Source organism: Rhinichthys klamathensis, unplaced genomic scaffold (genome assembly GCF_029890125.1).
Source record: "Rhinichthys klamathensis goyatoka isolate OS25496 unplaced genomic scaffold, OSU_Roscu_1.1 h1tg000069l_1, whole genome shotgun sequence".
In the NCBI taxonomy this organism is placed as follows: Eukaryota; Metazoa; Chordata; class Actinopteri; order Cypriniformes; family Leuciscidae; genus Rhinichthys; species Rhinichthys klamathensis.
The window spans coordinates 1,260,754-1,285,563 of NW_026606612.1; the positions used below are offsets into that span (position 1 = coordinate 1,260,754).

The 24,810-nt window shown below is 44.9% G+C and overlaps 1 protein-coding gene across 1 annotated transcript; it reads right to left on the bottom strand.

Moving 5' to 3' along the window:
- Positions 1-295: 295 nt before the first annotated feature.
- Positions 296-24,522, bottom strand: btr01 (bloodthirsty-related gene family, member 1). The gene is made up of 8 exons (XM_056250493.1): positions 24,453-24,522; positions 4,958-5,600; positions 4,768-4,863; positions 3,489-3,722; positions 3,163-3,310; positions 2,859-2,903; positions 1,075-1,101; positions 296-958 (listed from the first exon to the last, which is right to left on the bottom strand). The coding sequence occupies exons 2-8, from the start codon at positions 5,591-5,593 to the stop codon at positions 393-395; spliced, it is 1,752 nt and encodes a 583-aa protein (XP_056106468.1). The 5' UTR covers positions 5,594-5,600; positions 24,453-24,522; the 3' UTR covers positions 296-392.
- Positions 24,523-24,810: the final 288 nt, after the last annotated feature.

The window sequence follows — 24,810 nt, forward strand, 5'->3', positions numbered from 1 at the left end:
TTTTATTGTAGCGTACAAAACACATATTTTAACATTATACATTTTTACGCTTGGTTAAATACAAATTAAAAGGGAGGTTATTTTGCAATCATAACTCACCAACCAATGTTGTATTAAGTGTATTAACCTTGGCAATCTTACTAGGTACATAAGATGAACTGTTTAATGTTTTGTTAAATTATATATATATATATATATATATATATATATATATATATATATATATATATATATATATATATATATATATATATATATATAAAGCAATTAATATGATCACATGGATTGAAAATTAAAACCATAATATTTTTTTTATAATTAGGATTTGAATTAAACAACTAAAGTAAATAAGTAAATAACCTGTGAGATATATTTCTTTGTTTCCATCCCATTCATTTTTCAGTCAGCCAGCTTGGGTCAGCTGGATAGGCAGGCCATATGATAAGGGGTGCCTCATTTTTGCCAGATTTGTTGGTGCATGGGCTGAAGAAAGGATATAAAGTCTCTGTAAAGGAGTCTGTGAGGGAAAATATCAGTGACTTTGTCTCTGCATTATAAAAGGACAATTGACCTTTCTCATAGTCCACATACACGCCGACACTCTGCGGTTTTGGGTTTATGTTTATAGGCGTTGGTGGTTCTGTGCGAAAGACATATTCATTCTTGTCACGTAGACTTAGGAACCAAAATCCATTAGCTGGGTTTGCGGCTATTTTTCCTTTCCTGTTGATAGAGCGGCTGGCAATGCCCAAATCCCAGTCCGTCTTCTCACCCACCAAGACCTCCCAGTATTGGCAGCCAGAGCTGATACCTTGACGGCCAAGTACACACACCACACGGTCAAACCGTTCTAGTGTGTCTGGCACCATCTGGTAGCGGTCACTGCAACGCACCTGTTTACCATCCTCAGAGATGATCAGACGTGGATGGGCTGAGTCTCGATCTAAGGTCACGTCCACTGAGCAGAGAAACAGACGAGTTGAAAACACAATGATTGCAGGAAAACAAATCAAAGTGGGGACAGATTTTTTTTGAGTATCTTATGGTGTGCAGAGAATAAAAATGATCTCATACTTGCATATTCCGGCACTCTCCACACTTCTACAGTTAGAGAAAAGCAGAAGAAAAATATTAATTTAAAATAAAACATTGCAGAATTAAGTGGCTTTGTACAAGACTTACTACAGAGCCACCCTAATACACTACTAAAGTTTGGAATAATAAGAATTTTTAATAGTTTTGAAAGAAGTCTTTTATATTCACCAAGGCTTCCTTTATTTGAATATATTTTAAAATGTAATTAATTCCTGTGCAAATGCAAAGCTGAACTTTCAGCATCATTACTCCAGTCTTCAGTGTCACATGATCCTTCAGAAATTATTCTAATATGATGATTTGCTGCTTAAGAAAAATGTCTTATTATTATAAATGTGCTGCTTAATATTTTAGTTGAAACCATTATGCACTACCTTTCAAAAGAAACTACCATTTAAAAAAGTATTTTAAATATATATGTAGTTCTTTTGAACAATCAATATATCAAAGAGTCCTGGAAAAAATATCACGCTTTCCACAAAAATATTAAGCAGCAATAACTATCTTCAACATTGATTATACTAACTAGTAAGAAGTAAGATTTCCTCTGATTCTGTCAAAAGAAAACGCAGTGTTTTATGTGAAGGTATGAGAAGTTAAAGGATTAGTTCTCTCCAGAATTAAAAGTTCCTGATAAAGTAAGGTTTTTGAGGAAAACATTCCAGGATTTTTCTCCATATAGTGGACTTCAACGGGGACCAACGGGTTGAAGGTCCAAATTGCCGCTTCAAAGGGCTCTACACAAACCCAAAAGAAGAATAAGGGTCTTATCTAGCGAAACGATTGGTCATTTTCTAAAATAAATAAATAATCATATGCTTTTTAACCACAAATGCTCATCTTGCACTAGCTGTGATGCGCCACACATTACGTAATCACGTTGGAAAGGTCAAGCGTGACGTAGGCGGAAGTACCGACCCAGTGTTTACAAAGTGAACGTGCGAAGGCTAAATCAAACGCCCTTTACAAAAAGAAGGTACAACAACAATGTCGGATGATTTTGAAGTTGGAAAAACCTCCTTCTCCACACTTGTAAACACTGGGTCGGTACTTCCGCCTACGTCACGTGTAACCTACACTGGGTCGGTACTTCCGCCTACGTCACGCGTAACCTTTCCAACATGATTACATAATGCATGAAATCGTGGACGCGCATCGCAGATTCGCAGAGCTAGTGCAAGACAAGTGTTTGTGGTTAAAAAGTATATTAATTTAATATAAATGTACATATTTTTTAAATGACCGATCGTTTCGCTAGATAAGCCTCATTCCTCGGTTGGGATCATGTAGAGCCCTTTAAAGCTGCATTGAAACGGCAATTCGACTCTGAAAACTGAAAACTGCCTTCAACTCGTTGGTCCCATTGAAGTCCACTATATGGAGAAAAATCCTGGAATGTTTGCCTCAAAAACCTTAATTTCTTTTCGACCGAACCGAAGAGAGAGAGACATGAACATCTTGGATGACATGGCCGTGAGTAAATTATCAGGATATTTTAATTCTGGATTGAACTAATCTTTTAAAACCTTAAATATTTTATCATAGTCTTGGGGAGGATGCACTGCATTTACACATACATTTATTCCTTTAGTAGATACTTTTACCTACAAATAATTTGTCATAAGATCCAACAATATTCGTAGTACATAATGTTTTTAAGTTTAAAGTATAAACTAGATTAGTTGTAGACATTAACCCTGGCTTTGAATGAGGAAAAAGTGGATGAGGAAAAACTATCAAAAAAGTGAAGAATTTTTTTTTACTTTGTTGATATATTTCCTGTGAGTTTTCCGTGGAAGTGTGCAAACCTGAAAGTACAACAAAACATACCATGAACATGAGTGAAAAAAAAGTGATATGTGCATGCAAAGAAAAAAAATGCTCTTAATACGTCAATGGTTTTAAACAAAATTTATGTTTTGTGAGGTGAAGCATCTGAAGAGCTATTGAATCAAAGAAGATGTCCTCATTTTATTCACATAAATTATGTGCAAAGTGAAATACGTGTGCATACAGTATGATGTATGTACATGTTAAAAAGCATTTCAGGAAGGTACTTTCTCTTACAGATCGCTGACAGGCTCCTGAGCCTTTCCTGAGCCTCCCCCACCATCCAAGTGACATTCCTCAGCACTGCCCCTGCAGTGGGGTCAGGGGTCAAGGCCACTTCTTCCCAGCTCTTTGTCACAGGTAAACTACTATAGGCTGGATATGTCTGAGAAGAAACAGCAATAAATAAAATATTGGTTATATATTGGGGTATAAAATACAAAATGAACAACACAATTGACTTGACGTGTTAAATTATTTAAGCTTTAAATAAAGGGTGAATATATGGGACAATTTATTGACTTTCATTAACTAAAACATTAAAGTCTGGATTTAAATGAGACCTTGAAGAAGGTAAGATGATCTTGGGATTGGGTTAGCTGGTTGAGGTTGCTACATCTTTGTTTAAGTTCTGAGATCTCCGTCTGCAGCTCACGTATGAAGGCCTGTGAGCGAAGTTCGGCAGCCCGCTGTCCCATCTCCACTACCTCCAGAAGTTCAGCCTGGGACTTCTCGACAGCTTTCATCAACTCAGCAAACATACTCACTGTTCCTACTTTCTCTTCCTCTGCAATCACCTTATAGCAAGTAAATGAGATGAGAAAATAATGTAGCAGAAAAGCAGATAAGAATGTAAAGAAAGACAATTATGAGAGTAAGGAAATGCTCAAGTATAAATAAAATATTTAAAGGCATAGTTCACCCAAACATAAGTTCTATCATCATTTACTCACCCTCTTGTCCTTTAAACCCATATGACTTTCTTCTGTGGAACTTTTATATTTTGAAGAATATTCACACACATCTTTTTCACACAGCAACAGTTAATGGTGACCATGACAGTTAAGCTCCAGTGACAAAAAAGAAAAGAAAAAGGATTTTGGTCTTTTGACCAATACAGATTGGTTTGTGCAAAAAAGTAATTAAAAAAACAAACAGTGAATAAACGACTCAAATTTTGGTCTGTTCCTATCACAAAGCTTGCGTGGCTTCAGAAGGCAATCACATTTACTTTTGTTCAGCAAATTTTCGTGGGTGAAAATCAGTCAATTAATAACTTTTAAAAGGGCACCGCCCCAGTGACAACATTTGTACTATGAGTGTAGAACTTAAAATCATCATGAAATCAAAAATAATAATTTTTCTATGGAATATTGAAGTGTTTATTATAAACGATTTATCCGTGCACATCATTACTCTATTTTAAAATTCATGTGCCCTCATAATCTTTAATCAAAATATCTTGACAATCTCTTGTCTGATGACATGTTTACTGGTTTGGGACAACCTGTCACTCACATGACATCACAGCAATAGCAAATCCCAACCATTCAATGATCCAAATGATCCAATCATTCCAAGATGGAAAAAATCAAGTCCCGTCCTACATTTTTTCTTGTTCGAGAAACCGTTTAACTCTGATATACATCACAATAGGAAAGAATTGCAACTATTACAACTTCCACTTCATTCTGACTTCAACAGACAAGGTCATGTGAAGACTCTTCATAAGATAAAAACAGCATATGGGTTTGGAACAACATGAAGGTGAGTAAATAATGACACAATTTTTATTTTTGGGTGAACTATTCCTTTAAAACGTTATGACATAGATGCACACACTTGAATTTCTGCAAGTGATGTTTGGATCTCCTCTATCTTCTTCTCTCTGACTGAGATCAATCCTTGTAGCTCCACCTCCAAGATACGCAACTGGGACTGAGCAGATACAAAATGATCAAAAGGACACATACATTTATAAACATTTACACTGAGGCTGAGCCCTACCTCAATATTACTTTCTCACACTAACCTTCTTAATATTCATCTCTCTCTTGGCCTCCATCACAGAATGCCCATTATGTTCCCTCTCTGCGCATATTATGCAAATACATGTCTGGTCAGTCTTGCAGAACAGCTCCAAACTATGGCCATGTCTGGAACACTGTGGCCCATTGGAACCTGCTCCACTCACTCCATGCACACTTAAGTTCCGTTTAGTTGTCTTGGCCGGATGGAGAGAATGAGCATCAGGGATTGCCAAAGGCTCACTGGATGATGATCTTTGGAAGCGGCTCTTCATCTCTGGCAGTAGCCCACTGGGTAGCTCTACCAGTCTGAGCTGCCCCCCAGGCTTCGCTGCAGAGAAAGGGTTGGTGGGTAAATCTGCAGGTGCACTTCTGGGTGCGCTCATTGTGGTCTCTGCCATCCGCTTAAACTGCTCTGTGATCTCCCTGAGAGTGTGATTGGTGTGGAGCTCAGGGCGCTTGCGGAAGCTTTCCTTGCACAAGGGACAGAAGCAGCTTTTTCCCTGGCCCTCCCAGTAGGAAGTGATACATGATGAGCAGAAGCTGTGGCCGCAGGGTGTGGAGACAGGATTGGTGAAGACATCTAGGCAAATGGAACAGGTAAACTGCTCCTCTGACAGGAATTCACCAGCAAATGACATTGTATATCTGAAACCATAGACTGATTGAAAAACACAAAAATATGCAGATACACTCAAACATGTACACCATTGTTCAAACACTGAACAAAATTATAAACGCAACACTTTTGTTTTTGACTCCATTTTTCATGAGCTGAACTCAAAGATCTAAGACTTTTTCTATGTACACAAAAGGACTATTTCTCTCAAATATTGTTCACAAATCTGTCTAAATCTGTGTTAGTGACCACTTCTCCTTTGCCGAGATAATCCATCCATCTCTCAGGTGTGGCATATCAAGATGCTGATTAGACAGCATGATAATTGCACAGGTGTGCCTTAGGCTAGCCACAATAAAAGGCCACTCTAAAATGTGAAGTTCTCTTACGAGAGGTTCTCTCGTATTGCCTAAGCTAGCTTACGCTACGGGAAAGATTCATCTTTTCTGAGAAATTGAAGCCAAAAAATTATCCTATAATTTTGTATCCATTGTCAATGCAGTTCAGCTGCAGCAGACCATGAGCGGGCTAGCTAGCCGCTCATTGGTTCGCTCACAGAGAACTGCTTAAGCCTATGAGGAGACGCGAATGAACTCTCGGCCAATGAGAGTCTGACATGCTCTCATTGCATCAGAGCCCGCCGAAACGGGCGTGGTCAGAGAGTATAAATTAGCGTCCCAGGCTGTAAACTCTGATTTTCATCTCTTCAGCGAGGCTACACGCATCTGCTGATCCTGAGAGAAGCCGCCGTCGTCGAAAAGGCAACTCTAGCGAGCATCTGGGAGACTGAGGAAGCCGGCCGTCTTCGCCACCTTCAGCCGTCCTGCGAGCTAGCGCCATCCGACGGATTTGTATCCTTTTTACAAAAAGCTTCCTGTATTTATTTGTATCTAAAAGAGCCGAGCGTCTTTTTAAAGATGTCTCGTAAATCCTCCTGCGGTTCATGCCGCGCTCCCCTCGAGACTGGAGACCGCCATGTCATCTGCGCTCTCTGCCTCGGATTGGAGCACGCCGAGCTCGCCCTCGCCGATGGCGGCTGCGATCTCTGCGAAGACATGCCGTTGTCGACCCTGCGGGCTCGACTTCAGGCCACTAAAGTTGCTTCCGCGCCGCCTCTGACTTCGCCGCGGAAGAAGAAACGCCGCTCTCAGAGGCCGCCGGAACCCCAGCTAGAAGCGTTCATCCCGCCGGAGCCTGTCGCCTCCCGCTCTCCTTCTCCGCCGCTTCTGGACATACAGTTGCTGCCGAGTGGCCGCTCTGTCGCGTCCGATGGCGCCGCGGACATCAAGGAAACCTGTTCGCTTCTCGCTTCAGACAGTGAGGAATGGTCCGGTTCTCACGCCTCCTCGGCCCGAGAATCCTCTGGGACCCGCGCTGGAATCGAGGAGGAATTAGTGCGCCTCCTCTCACAGGCCGTCGAATGCCTCGGGCTCGATTGGTCCCCTCCCCCCGAGCAGACCATCAACCGTATGGACGGCAGCTACTTCTGCCAGCGCTCGACTCCCGTCACTAAACGGGCCGCGCCCTTCCTGCCTGAACTGCACGCGGAACTCACGAAGTCCTGGAATGCCCCGCTCTCTGCTAGAACTCGCTCTGACTCCTCCGCCCCGCTTCGCGTTGTGGACGGAGCCGCAGAAAAGGGCTATCTCTCCATTCACCCTGTAGAGGACCTGGTCGCCGCACATTTATGCCCGCCTTCCACGAGATGGCGCTCATCACCTGTGCTTCCCTCTAAAGCCTGCAGAGCGACTTCAAGCTTTCACGCCCGCGCTTACTCAGCCGCCGGCCAAGCAGCCTCTGTACTTCACTCCATGTCTGTTCTTCAGATACTACAGGGTGATTTACTTCGTGAATGAAAAAAAAAAATCCCCCCTCAGTCGCGGATTTGAGGAGCGCCACGGACATTGCCCTTCGCGCTACAAAATCTGCTGCTCAAGCCCTGGGGAAATGCATGGCCGCCATTTGTGTGTCTGAAAGACATTTGTGGCTCACACTATGTGGCAGCCGTCGCAGCGTTCGTTGAACCCCGGCGCGGCCAGTCACTGGGCAAGATGGCTTGGTCATCCGCTTCCTCAGGGGAGCTAGAAGGATGAACCCCCCACGCCCCCCTTCGGTGCCGATTTGGGACCTTTCCATAGTTCTCGAAGATATGAAAGCCCCCCCATTCGAACCGCTAAACACTGTGGACCTCAAATACCTTTCGCTCTAAACCGTTTTTCTGCTCGCGCGCGTTAGTAAAACGTGTGGGAAACCTTCACGTGCTGTCCATTAACGCTTCCTGTCTCGAGTTTGGGCCCAATGACTCCTTAGTCGTTCTCAAACCTAGACATGGTTATGTCCCAAAAAAGATTGGTACCCCGTTCAGGGCACATGTTATTTCCCTATCAGCTCTGCCTGCATCCGATAGCGAATCTGACTCTAATCTCCTGTGTCCGGTCAGGGCCCTGAGATTCTACATTACTCGCACTGCTCCGGTTAGACGACCCGAGCAGCTTTTTGTTTCGTTCGGTGGGCACACCAAGGGGTTGGCCGCCTCGAAACAGACTCTATCCAAATGGATAGTTGATGCCATTGCAGCCGCATACGCATCAAAAGACCTGCCATGCCCTCTGGGCATCAGGGCTCATTCTACTAGAGGCATGGCCTCATCGTGGGCATGGTCCAGCGGAATTTCCATTCAGGACATTTGTGTGGCAGCGGGAAGGGCTTCCCCCTCCACCTTTGTCAGATTTTACAATCTGGAAGTTCCCGCCTTGCAGGCTAAATTACTAGCAGTCTAGTATGTTACAGCTCTTCTGGTTGAGCTGCACTATAGGGAGTTATTCACACAGATCGGTTTCGCTCTGTCCCTCTCTATAATGTGCTTATGTACTACACAATCTCCGGCCCGCTCTGCTGGCCTTTGTCACATGTACATATATATTTATTCCCACTCTTAAGGGTTCCCCGGGGTCTCCCCTGGGACTCATAGTGGATGCTTAGCACGCATGGCGTTGACCAGGTGTTCCCGTAGCGTAAGCTAGCTTACGCAATACGAGAGAACCTCTCGTAAGAGAACGAATCGGTTACCTAACGTAACCTCGGTCCTCTCTAGATGAGGGAACGAGTATTGCGTTCCTGGCCGTGCTTGTGCTACTAGCGTTCTCGCTTCATTCTATGAAAACCAGAGTTTACAGCCTGGGACGCTAATTTATACTCTCTGACCACGCCCGTTTCGGCGGGCTCTGACGCAATGAGAGCATGTCAGACTCTCATTGGCCGAGAGTTCATTCGCGTCTCCTCATAGGCTTAAGCAGTTCTCTGTGAGCGAACCAATGAGCGGCTAGCTAGCCCGCTCATGGTCTGCTGCAGCTGAACTGCGTTGACAATGGATACAAAATTATAGGATAATTTTTTGGCTTCAATTTCTCAGAAAAGATTAATCTTTCCCGTAGCGTAAGCTAGCTTACGCAATACTCGTTCCCTCATCTAGAGAGAACTGCTCGGTTACTATCGTAACCTCAGTTCCCTGAGAGAGGGAACGAGTATTGCGTAGCTATACGCAGTGGGGAAACTCCTTTTCCTCGATTTACTGAAGCCTATATGTAAAACGCATTTGCAGCTGCACAGCTAGCACACTGAGCGTCTGACACGCTCATAGGCTGTGCTGCAGCAACTGCACATCCAATGGCGCGGGCGAATCTGACACACGACCAATGAGCTAGCCCAACGTCAGAGCCCGTCGAGGGGGCGTGGCCCAGCCTATATAGACCCCCGAATTCGCCATTATAGCAGGTTTATATGACTGAAGCGACCACTTCACCAGTTACCATAGTGCGGCCGGCTACGCAATACTCGTTCCCTCTCTCAGGGAACTGAGGTTACGATAGTAACCGAGTAGTTCCCTTTCGAACGGTCACTTCGTATTGCGTAGCTATACGCAGTGGGGACGCCATGCAAAACGCCGCACCCTGAGTAACTGGTTGCACTGCAACTCAGGACCCCTGAGCTAACAGAACAAGCCAGAACCCAATAACATATGCATATACATGTATATATAACAGACCAGACACAGTCGGGTCTGAATAATATATATATAACGTCAGTAACAACTAACAGAATATACTAACCAAACCAGACACCGTCGGGATTATTAGTATAACTTTATTACCGGCCGAAGCGGGTTTATATAAATATGTATGTGATTATGCACAGTAATCTTTGTAGACAAGACCAGCCACTACCAGGCCTCCATCATACCAAAAGCACCTTCGCCTGCAGGGAAGGTACCTCCATATTATAAAACTTCATAAATGTGGAAGGCGAGGACCAGCCGGCCGCATCACAAATATCTTGAATGGGAAAACCAGATGACCAAGCCCACGACGAGGCCATACCTCTGGTTGAATGGGCCTTGACACCTATGGGGCAAACCTGACCCATTGCAGTGTAGGCCAAAGAGATGGCATCCACTATCCATCTAGACAGTCTTTGCTTAGTGACTGGATCACCCTTAGATCGGCCCCCAAAGCAGACAAACAGCTGTTCTGATTGTCTAAAAGACGCAGAACGCTCCAGATAGATTCTCAACGCCCTGACAGGGCAGAGAAGATTAACCTCCCCATCCTCGGCAGAAGGGGGAAGGGCTAATAGCGTAATAACTTGTGCTCTAAACGGCGTTGAGAGCACCTTGGGTACGTAACCATGCCTGGGTTTGAGAATGACTCTGGAGTCATCCGATCCAAACTCCAAACATGCAGGACTCACAGAGAGGGCCTGCAGGTCTCCCACTCGCTTGATAGATGCCAATGCCAACAGGAGAGCAGTCTTTAGCGAAAGTGGTTTTAGATCGGCTCAAAAGGTGGTCCCCTCAGGGCCCTAAGGACCGTGGAGAGGTCCCAAGGCGGCACCGAAGGGGGCCTGGAGGGGTTAATCCTCCTAGCACCCTTCAGAAACTTTACCACCAGGTCATTCCTTCCTAGTGATTGGCCAGCCACCAGAGCATGATGCGCTGCGATGGCTGCCACATACACTTTGAGCGTGGACGGGGTGCGGCCCGCGTCCAGTAGCTCCTGCAGGAAGGAGAGCACCACCGAAACCTCACATGACTCTGGGTCAATACGATTTCTCGAGCACCAGCTGGAAAAACCCGACCACTTTAAAGCATAAAGGCGCCGAGTAGACGGGGCCCTTGCTTCAGAGATAGTGCTTAAGACCCTGTCAGGAAGGTCCCCGGATACCCGTTTAGGGGCCACACATGGAGGGCCCATAAATCGGGTCGGGGATGCCACATCGTTCCGTTGGCCTGTGTGAGGAGATCCTTCCTCAACGGAACAGGCCAGGGGGTCGTGTCTGACAACTGAACCAGTTCCGGAAACCAAGGTCAGGATTTCCAGAGAGGAGCCACCAGAAGGACTGGGCATCCGCTCTCCCTGACCCGCTCGATAACCTGTGGGATCATCGAGACGGGGGGAAACGCGTAAAGGGGGCGGCTGGGCCAGAGATGAGCCAGCGCATCCCTGTTTTTCGAGAAAAACACCCTGCAGTGGGTGTTGGCTCTCGAGGCGAAAAGGTCGACTTCGGCCTCGCCGAACCTCTCCCATATTAGTCTGACCGTCTGAGGGTTCAGGGACCACTCGCCTAGGGGAGTGTTGCCCCTTGAGAGCATATCCGCGCCCACATTCTGGACGCCCGGGACATGCGCTGCTCTCAGAGAGCTCAGATTGGCTTGTGCCCACATGAGGAGGTCCCTCGCCATAGCGTACAGGTTGCCTGACCTGATGCCACCCTGGCGATTTATGTAGGCCACCACAGACACGTTGTCTGTACGGACCAAGACGTGGTGACCCCTGAGGTTTGACAGAAAAGCTTTCAGGGCCAAACCAACTGCTTTCATTTCCAGACAGTTGATATGTAAGCTCTGCTCCGTGCTCGACCAGAGGCCGGAGGCAGGCTTGCCCTCGTGCAGCGCTAACCAACCCATGTTGGATGCATCTGTAAAAACCACTTTCCTCCTGGAAACTATCCCCATGGTCACCCCCTTGCGGTACCAGTCCTGAGCCCGCCAGGGAATCAGTGTTCTCAAACACCCCTGATTCACCATAATGCGCAGGCTGCCTGACTGCCATGCATGGGTTGGCACACGGCGTTTCAGCCAGTGCTGCAGCGGGCGCATGTGCAGTAATCCCATGTGGAGTACTGATGATGCAGCTGCCATTAGACCAAGCAGTCTCTGAAACCTCTTCAGAGGCGCGCGCTCGCGCGCCCTGAATGCGGCTACCAGTGTCTGCACAGAGAGCGCGCGCTCTTGAGTGAGCCGCGCTTTCATTGTCACCGAGTCTAAAACCGTGCCCAGAAAGACCACAGTCTGGCTGGGGTTCAGTTCGCTTTTGGCAACATTGATTGTGAGACCCAGGCACTTTAAATGGCTGAGAATCAAATCCCTGTGAACTATTAGTTCGTCTCTCGACTGCGCTAGCACCAGCCAGTCGTCGAGATAATTCAGCACACGCACTCCCTGGCTTTTCAGCGGGGAGAGCGCTGCATCCATACATTTCGTGAATGTACGGGGTGCCAGAGCCAGACCGAACGGCAGAACGGTGTATTGATATGCCCTCCCCTCGAAGGCGAATCTCAAAAATGGCCTGTGACGAGGGTCGATCTGAATATGAAAGTATCCATCTTTCAGATCCATTGAAACAAACCAGTCCCCCGGGCGAACCTGCGCGAGAATTTGTTTGAGTGTTAACATTTTAAAAAAGGCCGTCTCATGAGAGCCCTGTTCAAACGCCTCAGATCTAGTATGGGTCTGAGCCCGCCGTCTTTCTTTGGAATTAGAAAATAGCGGCTGTAAAACCCTGAATACATTAGCGCGGGAGGGAAGACTCTATCGCTCCTTTTGCTAATAATTCCTGAAATTCGGTGCGAAGCACGTGATTCACGCCGCTTCTCACCGATGTGGACCGCCTGGAATTTCGGGGGTCTGCGAGCAAATTGGAGCGAGTAGCCTCGCTTTATAGTGTTTATGACCCAACTCGACACACCAGGGATGGCTTGCCAGGCCATCACTCGTGTGGCTAGGGCGTGACACACTGAATGGGGGGGACCGCCTAACATAGGGGGACCTGATACTCTTATAATGTGATTTGTGCACATACTGAGTGTTTGACTGACTGTATAGGCTTTTGCCCGGGGGGAAGTCAGTGTTACAACAGGGCGGGGGCCACCTAGTGAAGGGGGACCGTGAACCCGTGTGTTGTGATTGTGAAACATGCTCTTTTTGTGCTTTATTTGGGTCGCCGTGAAAACGGCGTTTGTTTGCAGAGACGCGCTCACTGCTGCGGGCCTGTTTACAATAATAAAATCCCCAGCCGCCTGAACTGAACAGGGAGCTGTGGGAAGTTTTGCTGGTTTCTTCGAGGGTGGTCCGGCAAGCGCGAGACACGAGCCCTCTCTCTTTCCCCTCCGTGCTAGGACGACTTCGGAGGCGCCTGGTCGGCCACGGCGCTGGGTCGAGGGCCTTGACGCCTGGGGAACGGGTAGCGCTTCGCGGGCCTTGACTGGCGCTGGCTATCAGCCGCAGGGCGGGGCTGAGAGGCCTGTTTCGCCGGCTTGGCTGGATGAGGCGAAGGCGGCGGCTTGGGCTTGCTGGACGCGGAGCTCGAACGTTTCGGCAGGAAGTGTCGCATGGCCTGGGACGCTTTCTGTCCCTCCGTGTACCTCTCCGAGAATCCCTTCACCGCCGGGCCGAAGAGACCGGAGCTGGACACCGGGGCGTCGAGAAACCTCATTTTGTCGGCCTCCTTGATTTCGGTGAGGTGAAGCCACAGATGGCGCTCGAGCACGACCAAACTAGCCATATTTCTGTCGATGGCCTGTGCTGTAGACTTAGTAGCACGCAGCGCTAAGTCCGTAGCACTCCTCAGGTCCCGAAAGGTCTCCGGATCCGGGCCAGCCTCGTCCATGGACCGGAGGAGTTTGGCCTGGTAGACCTGCAACACGGCCATCGTGTGCAGGGCCGATGCAGCCTGACCGGAGGCGGCGTACGCGCGTCCAGCGAGGGCTGAAGTGTTACAGCTGCAGTGTTCGGGCAAAGATGAGCTGCCACGGCCTCTTCGAGGGGCGGCAAAGACTCATAACCCTTTTCCGCTGCGCCATCCACGGAGGAGAGCGTCGCGGAAACTGCGGATCCCACACGTGCTGAGTATGGAGCGCGCCAGGCCTTGGTTAGCTCCTCGTGGACCTCGGGGAAAAATGGCGCCGGTTTGTGACGCGGGGCCTGCTGGCGCCCCTCCAGAAACCATCCATCCAGCCGACTACGAGGCGGCTCCTCGGGCGAGGCCCACTCGAGCTCGAGGTCCGCGACGGCCTTCGTCAGGATCCGAAGCATTTCGGCGTCGGAGTTCGTCCTGGTCGCTAATCCACAGGGCACCGATTGAGAAGCAGTGACGGGGTCGAGAGAGCCCGGCCACTCGTCCTCAGAAGCGGCGATGGAAAGGCTGTCGTCGCGCTCGAGAGATCCGCCGAAGGAGACGAGGCCCGCCACGTGTGTGTGTGGGGGGGGCTGGTCTCCTGCGAACAGGACCGGTGATGGCGTTTGAGTCTGAGAAAGTGAAGCACGCGGGGACGCGGCCGGCGTGCGTTCACAAATCTCCATACCCTCCGGTTGCCGTTGGCTGCGACGCTTCTTCTTCCTCGGAATGGAAAGCGTGGTTGAAGCGGCCTCGCCGTCCCGGGAGAGAGCTAGCCGATTGCGCAGCACGGAGATAGGCATGCAGTCGCAGGCCTCACATCCACCGGCAGAGAGAGCATTCTCTGCGTGGTCGACACCCAGGCAGGAAATGCAGCTCGTGTGCTGGTCTGCCTCGTGCAGACGGCCTCCGCACGTGGCGCAGGATGAACGAGGCATACTGAAAAGAATACAAAATAATAATACAAAGGATATAGGATGTCGCCGGATAGCCACAGGTGAGACGGCGTCAGGAGACAATCGACGTGCAGGCGAAGTCTGCTGAAGAGAAGCTCGCTTAGGCTGAAAGGCTTGTTCGACGGCAAATACACAGTAAAAAGCTCAGGGACATGTGTACTGTCGCTGAAGGAGTAAAATCTGCTATAATGGCGAATTCGGGGGTCTATATAGGCTGGGCCACGCCCCCTCGACGGGCTCTGACGTTGGGCTAGCTCATTGGTCGTGTGTCAGATTCGCCCGCGCCATTGGATGTGCAGTTGCTGCAGCACAGCCTATGAGCGTGTCAGACGCTCAGTGTGCTAGCTGTGCAGCTGCAAATGCGTTTTACATATAGGCTTCAGTAAATCGAGGAAAAGGAGTTTCCCCACTGCGTATAGCTACGCAATACGAAGTGACCGTTCGAAAGGGAACCGAGGTTACGTTAGGTAACCGATTCGTTTTACTGTATTCTTTACTGAGAAAAAAAAACTTGTTCATTGTGGCCTGTGGAATGTTGGTCGACTCCTCTTCAATGGCTGTGAGAAGTTGCTGGATATTGGCAGGACCTGGAACACGCTGTCGTATATGCCAATCCAGAGCATCCCAAACATGCTCAATTGATGACATGTCCGGTGAGTATGCTGGCCATGCAAGAACTGGGATGTTTTCAGCTTCCAGGAATTGTGTACAGATCCTTGCAACATAGGGCCGTGCATTATCATGCTGCAACATGAGGTGATGGTCTTGGATGAATGGCACAACAATGGGCCTCAGGATCTCGTCACGGTATCTCTGTGCATTCAAAATGCCTTCAATAAAATGAACCTGTGTTCGTTGTCCATAACATACGCCTGCCCATACCAAAACCCCACCGCCACCATGGGCCACACGATCCACAACGTACACATCAGCAAACTGCTCACCCACACGATGCCATTAAAAGTAAAAAAAAAAAAAAAAAGAAGAAATACACGCTGTTTGCCATCTGCCTGTCACGGCTGTGGTGCTGACTGAAGGAGACAGAGTCAAATGGCTCCAATTCAAAACATTTACTACAGAACACCTCTCCAAAGTGTCAGACGCCATCGAATGTGAGCATTTGCCCACTCAAGTCGGTTACAACGACGAACTGCAGTCAGGTCGAGACCCCGATGAGGATGACGAGCATGCAGATGAGCTCCCCTGAGACGGTTTCTGACAGTTTGTGCAGAAATTCTTTGGTTATGCAAACCGATTGTTGCAGCAGCTGTCCGGGTGGCTGGTCTCAAACGATCTTGGAGGTGAAGATGCTGGATGTGGAGGTCCTGGGCTGGTGTGGTTACACGTGGTCTGCGGTTGTGAGGCCGGTTGGATGTACTGCCAAATTCTCTGAAACGCCTTTGGAGATGGCTTATGGTAGAGAAATTAACATCCAATTCACGGGCAACAGCTCTGGTGGACATTCCTGCAGTCAGCATGAATGAATGTGTTTGGGATGCTCTGGATCGGCGTACGACAGCGTGTTCCAGGTCCTACCAATATCCAGCAACTTCGCACAGCCATTGAAGAGGAGTGGACCAACATTCCACAGGCCACAATCAACAACCTTTTTTTTTTTTTTTTTTTTTTTTTGGGGGGGGGGGGGGGAGGGGGGGGGGGGGGGGGTCGACATCACCCCCTACATACAGTAAAACTGCACATTTTAGATTGGTCTTTTATTGTGACTAGCCTAATGCCGAGTTCAGACTGCACGATTTTAGCCCCGATTTTGGCTCGCCGACAGGTTTTGAGAAATCGCCGACAAATGCCCGAAATCACCAAGAGGTCCTCGCTGCAGCCTGGAGCACGATGACGTAGCTGGATGGTCCAATACGTAGTAGATGGAGGTGTGTTTAGGTGACGTCATAGACGCATGCGCACTAGTCAAGTCAAGTCAACTTCATTAATAGCGCTTTTAACAATGTAGATTGTTTCAAAGCAGAGGTAAACATATAATTTAAGGTAAATGACATTGTTTTGGCTTTATAGCGGTTCTTAAATAATGTTTAAGAACCTGTGATAAACGCTGATGGCGTTCATATGCGCATTAAGAATTGATTCTATAGTTATAGGTGTAGAGAGTAGCCTAGAGAGTTGGTCGCACGATCGCACGTGCTTTGATCTTCCAAGAAGAATAAAGTTAAATATAAATGGTCACTTGAGTATGGAAGCTCTTTTCCGCCACAGAATAAAACATTTAAAAATATATAATTGCGACTTTTTCCTCACAGTTGCGAGTTTAATTAACGCAGTTCTGACTTTATATCTCACAATTCTGAGAAATAAAGTCAGTATGCAAAATGTAAAGTCTCAATTGCATGTTATAAAGTCAGAATAGGCTTTATGCACAGCTTCACTACTTCCTGAACTTCAGCCAGCCCTTTGTTTCCTGTCTGTCATTAATGGACAAGCTGATTAGTCCTACATAATTGGGAGTTTACGTCTCCCAATTCTGACATTTTTTATCATAATTGTGACATATTAACTCGCAATTGCGAATTATAAAGTCAAATTCTAAGGGAAAAAATGACTTATTTTTTTTAACCTCAGAATAGTTTAATATCTCACAATTCTGACTTTAGGCAATAACATGCAATTGCGACTTATCATGCAATTCTGACTTTATATCTCCCAATTGGTATTATAAACTCGAAATTCTGACTTTTTTCTCGCAATTCTGAATTTATAACACATAATTAAGATTGTATATCTCCCAATTCTGACATATTTTCTTAGAATTGTGAGATATAAACTCGCAATTGCGAGTTATAAAGGCAAATTTTACCTCAGAATAGTTCTCACACAATTCTGACTTTATAACACACAATTGCGACTTCTGACTTTAGCCTATATCTCCAATTTGCGTATTATAAAGCTAGAATTTCAAGTAGCCTCGCAATTGCGAGTTTATATCTCATAATTCTGACTTAACACGCAATTGCGACTTCAATTCTGAGATAAAAAGTCAGAGTAGATAAAAAGTTACCTTTTTTATTTCTCACTCTGTGGCGAAAACAAGCTTATAGCCTACCATATGTATTGCAGACACTGAACAGCAAATTAAGAGGAACCGTAGGCTACAGATCACTGTGGAAAAATGAGTAGGCTATAGCCATTAAAGAAGGAACTCTTACCGGGCAAAATATCAAGCACTTTTTTTTTCTTTTTTTTTTTGCATCTGACAAGATTTATTATCTTGATGCTGTTATTATTTTTGCATTTTCCCTTGAATGTGTACTGGTATTTTACAATGTGTACAGACTTTATTGTATTGTACCTTTAAAATTACAAAGACAATTAGGCTACTTAATTCATTTTTGCTTCCACTCCACAGCAAATGTGACCTGAATAAAATAAAATGGCTTTAAAAAAAAAAAAAAAAACTTGCGGTGCTGAGGACATGCTATTAATCTATCAAATTTAGGTTTAAAATCATGTGATTTAAAATGTTGTAAAATTAACTATTTTGCATAGCCTATGTGTGAAACTCGGATAAGCATCCCATTTATGTAAATAATTACTTATTTATCAATAATTACTATTTAGCAGGGGGAGAGTGGGGTAAAGTGAGACATTTTTTACATTTGCTCTCCTCTAAGCGAGCTAAAATAATATATCAGTAAAATTTACACATTTCCCATTAATTCAGGATGTTTCCTAGCAATGGAAATTATCAGAATGTATTCAGGACGAAGGGCAGTGAAAATATGATTGTTTTTTAAAAAGTGGTCTTGTGTCTCACTTTACCCCAGCTTAGGGGTAAACTGAGACAGACCAGAGAAATCAAGGGGGTAAAGTGAACCAGCTGGGGGTAAACTGATCCACTTACTTTTTATCAGAGCCCTGGCTCCCTGGAAAGCAAACGACTGGTATCAGTCAGGAGTGAGTATGGGTGTGGTTACGAGGAGAAAAGTGATCTCGACAAATGCCTCCAACCTAGGTTGGGGGACCCTTTACAAGGGCAGGCACGTCTCTGGCCTATGGTCAAGCCTGGAGAAGCACCTACATATAAACTTTCTAGAGATGAGAGCAGTCGCTCTATCGCTGAAAGCGTTTCTCCCGTACTTAAAAGGCCACCACGTCCTGGTCCGGACGGACAACATGGCAGTGGTGTCCTATATAAATTGCCAGGGCTGTCTCAGGTCAAACAACCTGCACACCATGGCCAAAAACTTAATCTTATGGGCTCAGCACAACCTGCGCTCCCTAAGGGCGGCGCATGTGCCAGGCATCCTGAACCAGGGTGCGGATATGTTATCCAGAGACAATGTTCCCCCAGGGGAATGGTCTCTACACCCACAGACGGTTCAACTAATATGGAGCATCTTCGGCGAGGCAGAGGTCGACCTCTTCGCCTCAGAAGACAACGCTCATTGCCGAATATTTTTCTCAATCGCGCTTGCCCACGATTGGCCGAGCCGCCCGCTGTATGCATTTTCTTCCGGTCACGATGTTACCACAGGTCATCGAACGGATCAGGGAGAGCAAGTGCGCAATTCTTCTAATAGCACCTCTCTGGAAGACCCAGTCATGGTTCTCTGTGCTGGTACAGCTGCTGGAAACAGCCCCATGGCCGGTTCGGCTGAGGAGAGACCTCCTCACGCGGCCAAACCGATTAATCTGCCGTCCCCGTCCTGACTTGTGGGCCTTTTATGTATGGCCCCTCAACGGATACCCGGGTGTCTCCCGGAAAGGGTGCTGAAAACGATCACTGAGGCAAGAGCGCCGTCAACTAGACGCCTCTACGCTCAGAAATGGGTGGTATTTTCTGGCTGGTGCCCTGCACGGAACCTGGACCCCTATTTGTCCGAAGTATTGAGTATACTAGCCTTCTTAGAAGGGCGTTTGGACGCGGGTCGTACCCCCTCCACGTTCAAAATGTATGTGGCTTTGATCAGGGGATCCCCAGCAAACATTGGTCCGACGGCAACGTCGTGTCCCTGGCCAAAAATAGTTGCGGACAGGACGTCATAAATCGGTAAAAAATGTAACACAGAACATTTCCTAAAAATGCATTCAGATACATTTGTACATGTCTACAGTTGCATGTATAATTGTTATTTTAACTTTTAGCTATGTGTAGTTATGTTTAGTGTATCGGGTGAGAGGACGTCACCTGGCGACGTCTTTTACACGTGCATTCATAGTCCATCATGACCCTCTATGAAATCCTTGTTAAATATGCAAAAGCTGCGCTTAATCCTCGCATGGTTAATACTGCAATAATTAATGTAGTTGCCCATTAAGTTTTTAAGAGGTTGTGAAGAAGACGTCCACTGGCGTCCTTTACACGTCTAGTCAGGCTGTGAATACTATACGTCCACTGGCGTCTTTTGCACGTCTAGTCTAGCAAGACAGAAAAAAATTATCAGGATTTATAATTCTTTATAAAATACACGATTTATATACAAATTAAGATATATTTACTTTATCTTGTTTTTATAAATTATAATCACAAAATGCACAGTATAGTCAAGTGATTGCAAAGCCACTGCATTTTAGTCATTATTTTAACCTGTTGTACCTGATGTATTCGTTGTTATTTTTTTATGGAATGTATATACATGTAAAACAGAAATATACCCGGTCACCATTTATGTCTGAGTTGGATGTAATTACCCAAACCCTCTGCCCAAACCATAAACTGTGCTGCCAAGATGTAGTAACAAAAGATCTCGCGATATTACAAAATCCTGCGATGGGATTATCTCGCGAGATGTTAACGCGTTCTCCCCATAGATTCTGGAACTTTGAACAAACACGAGGAGAGGAGGAAGTTGTGTCGATATATTATTAAAAATCTACTGTTGGGTAAGTACATTTTGTATTAGATTAACGTGCTTGAGTTTTACTTGTGTGACATGAATGAACCGAAAGAAATTATGCCCACATTGTCAACTGAAATTTACTGAGTTTGGCTAAAATTAGCCAGTAGGCTAAAAGTAACTTTGAACGTATACAACAACGGTATACCAAGTATATTGTTTAATGATACAGTCATTACTGTAACTTATTAATGTAGCCTTTTGAGAGTTTCTTTCAGAAAGTAAATTATCTGAAATGGAATGAAATGTTTAGCTGGATTTTAACATGTATGTTTTCAGTAACTGCTTTAAAAATAAAAGCAGAACATATTTTATACAATAAAATAAAATGTAATGCATGTTGATTACCTTTTTCTAATGTGTCATTCATGATTCATTCATCTTGTTCCATGTTTTTTTTAAATTTAGCTGTAGACCATAAAAATATTTTGAAAATAAGTGCATATCATTTACCTCAAATTTTAATTTAATAACAATTTTATTTATTTAAATATATATATATTCTCTTCCCTTAGATGCTGTGAAGAGGTGGAGCCCAAATGCTACAGACACTGAAATTGATGCAGCAATGGCAGAACATCTGAAACACGCTCCAGGAACAGCTGGTGGATACAAAAACTGAGCCAAACAATGTGTTTTTAAACGGATAGTTTCCCCAAAAATGAAAATTGTCATAATTTACTCAACCTCATGTTTCAAACCTGTATACCTTTCTTCTTTGAATTTTCATTTTTGGGTGAACTATCCCTTTATATAATAATTCAGTATTTTGTAATTGGTATTTTAGTTTGGCTAACAAAAGTTAAACATTGAAAAAATATTAAGAGACATTTTGGCTGTTCAAGATCAATAAAATGTGCTAAATCAGAACATGCTTCTTTTTTTCTTATGTCCACAAATAATGTGTTCTTGTTTGTGATGTACACTGATTAAAACGTTGTATTGACGGTCAGGTCTGACTGGACCAATTTTGGACCTTTTTAGAACCTTTGTCAAGATGTGTAAACTTCAAGACTTGATTGCCTTTCACGAAGTTACACAATATGTGTGTGATTATTTTAAATGCAGGCTTATATACACTTAAATTATGCAGCAACACATTTAAACACACAAATGACGACGCATTTAGACGTCCAGGGACGCGCTGAAGAGACGTGGAATTCACGGCCAGAAGAGACGTGGAATTCACGGCCAGATGACGTCAAAGACGTCGGTTCAACTTTCATTTTGGAACTATTTTTCAACCATGACGGGACGTGTCGGACGGACGTCTTTTCAACGGTCATTACACGTCCAAATGTTTGCTGGGTCGCTTCAGTCGACTACCTTTGGCTGAACTGGCCAATGTAAAGGCTTAGGCCACACCCATTCTGGAGGGCTCTGACACGCCAGGGCGCGAAGCAGCCTTATTGGTTCTTGCGTCTGAGCCGCCTCGCCATAGGTTCGTGCAGTTGCCGCAGCACATCCAATGACCGCACTAGCCGTTCATCTGTGTCTGCTGTGCAGCTGCACTGCGTTTTAAAAATTTTGCCTTCAATATTCCACATTTTTAAAACAGGGCTCCTCCTCCTCAATATCTTGTTAATATCTTGTCAGGCTTGTCAATATTTCTATCCCTTGCAGCAGCTCTTATAGACTTCTTTCCTTCCTTGACCTCAGCGGCTGCACTCTTCATCTCCTCGAGGGGTGTTTTGCCCCAGGTTGTCTTCCTGGTGTATTACCTTGGCATGATGGCTTTTCTACAATGTTTATGACATTAAAAAATAAAACATATGTAATGTAATATTACATTAAAATATGTTTAAGACTAAACTTAACTTGTGCCTCATGTCTCACTTTACCCCACAGCATTTGTCTCACTTTACCCCAATGCCACATTTTAGAAAAAAACGATCTCTCTTAGTAATTCAGGATACTTTTCAGCTAGCATCATCACATGGTTTTATATGTTAATAGTTCATCAACATGTATGATATAAGTTTTTCTACCTGAATCAATTTGCTTTGGCACAACAGTTGATTAAGTTGACAGCAAGAAAATTTACTTTTACATGCAAAAAAAATATTTTTGTGAAAAAAACATGCTTATCACAGCATCATGAGGTCCTCTCCTTCATGGCCAAGGGGAAATGGGATGGGCTTGAAAACATAATGGTCACATGACCACAAATGTGTTCAGTTGACTAGATACAGGGGGTGTCTCACATTACCCGATGTCTCACATTACCCCGCTCTCCCCTACTATACTACACAGGTTAGAACATCATATCAGTACAATATTGAGCATACATGTCACTTAAAACCAGCGCATGCGAATTATAATCCAGAGATCGACACTGCGCATGCGTATATGACGTCAGCAAAACACACCTCCATCCAATACGTATTGGACCATCCAGCTACGTCATCGTGCTACAGGCTGCAGCGAGGGGTGTCTCGAAATCACAGGCAAATCGGTGCTCGTTCACGCGAGTGACAATCACGCAGTGTGAATGAGCAAAGACGCGATCTGAGAGAATCGCCGACGAGTCGCCGACCCCCGTGAGATATTTGGCATGCTAAATATCTGGACCTGTCGGCGATTCACAATCCTGCTGTGTGAATGTGTTCTGACTGAAAACTACATCGGCGATGACCGACAGCCAATGAGAGAGCAAGATACAGGGAGGAGGAGGAGCTATAGACCAGAATATCAGTATTTTAATAGATAGGCTTATATTTACAATTATATCAAACATAAACAAAGCACAAACATTTGCATGACCAGCAGCAACAGCAGGACATTTGCAAAATTATTTATTTACCCCAAACTCTCTTTGCAAAACACAGTCCTTGCTCCCCTTGTCTTCCCAACCATTTCCTGCATAAACTGTTTATATTTTTTTTTTTTCATTTTCGCTACAAATCAGTGCACAGACAATTTGTAGGCTATCATTTTTAATAACAAATTCAGTGTCGCGCGAGAACTCCGGTCTCACGCACGCATGATCTTCCGTTATTTCCGTATCACTTCTCGCGTTTGTTTGGTTGTGAAACGTAGTTTGCGGACCAGGCAGAAGTTGTCGGCGATTCTTTCTTTTGTAAAGTCATGCAGTGTGAAACCTCCTGTCGCCGATCCATCGTGCAGTGTGAACACAGCAGCAACTGAATGTTACCCCAGATAGTCATGCAGTGTGAAAACAACTGTGACCCGATTATTTTGAAAATCGTGCAGTCTGACCTCGGCATAAGGAACACCTGTGCAATAATTATGCTGTCTAATCAGCATCTTGATATGCCACACCTGTGAGGTGAATGGATTATCTCGGCAAAGGATAAGTGCTCACTAACAGATTTAGACAGATTTGTGAACAATATTTGAGAGAAATAGGTATTTTGTGTACATAGAAAAAGTCTTAGATCTTTGAGTTCAGCTGAAGAAAAACGAGGGCAAAAACAAAAGTGTTGCGTTTATAATTTTGTTCAGTGTAAATAACTGCTATAAAGATGTTTGTTTTACAAGTTTATCATTTATATATAGAAAAATCCTGATCCTTCAGCAAACAGTGTATATGAATTCTCAAAACTTGAATGGATTCCTTTAAAGTGAATGTTTACCTGTCAAAGGTAAATGTTGGAATGAAGTCAGACCAGCTACACAGATACAACAAAGCTGATAGGAGCAGCCAACTTACCATTACATAATGTAAAAACGATCGAATAAAACATACTGTCACAAAACCCAAGAGGTATGACGTGCTCTTAGAACACCATCACATATGAGTTTATCTTAAATGCAAATTAGCAGCCAATTACATACTTCATGAAACTTCCTATGCTCTATAACACTGTAGGGCTGCTTCTGACAAATGTACCTCATTAAGAGCATGTAAACAAAAATAATAATAGATTTAAAAAAAAATGATAATCTAAATATGTTGTGTTTACAAAGTAATTGAAATCACATGATGTCAGTCAATTGCATGTCGTCATTTAGACATTTAGACAGGAAGGATATATACGTAAGGTAGAACCCAATCTTACAAAAACTTTACAAACAGACACAGATGAGTATATGGAAATATAATCTAAAAGACAAATTCACAGACATAGATACTCCTTAAAAAAACTAACCTTTTGTCTGTCTGTGTCTTTTCCCGAATGTTTTTGGTTTTTTGCCTCGGTTCTCTTCCGCTCCGTAAGTGGCATATAATAGACCTTCAGTTATGGAGTGGAGACCTCCTGGAAACAGGTGTGTCCGCATACAAACAGGCAACACATTTAAGTTATTCAACACACACACCTGGCTGCCGATCCGACCAGTCAGACAAGTGCAGATTTTTAGTTTTAGAGATTTTAAGACTCTGATTTTCATCTACGTTTTAAACATTTTTAACATTATTAGGACTGACAAATGCTGTCCCGTGAGAATGGGGGGACAGCACTCAGAATAGGCAAACTGTGTGAATTCATTGTGTGATTTTACTAAAGC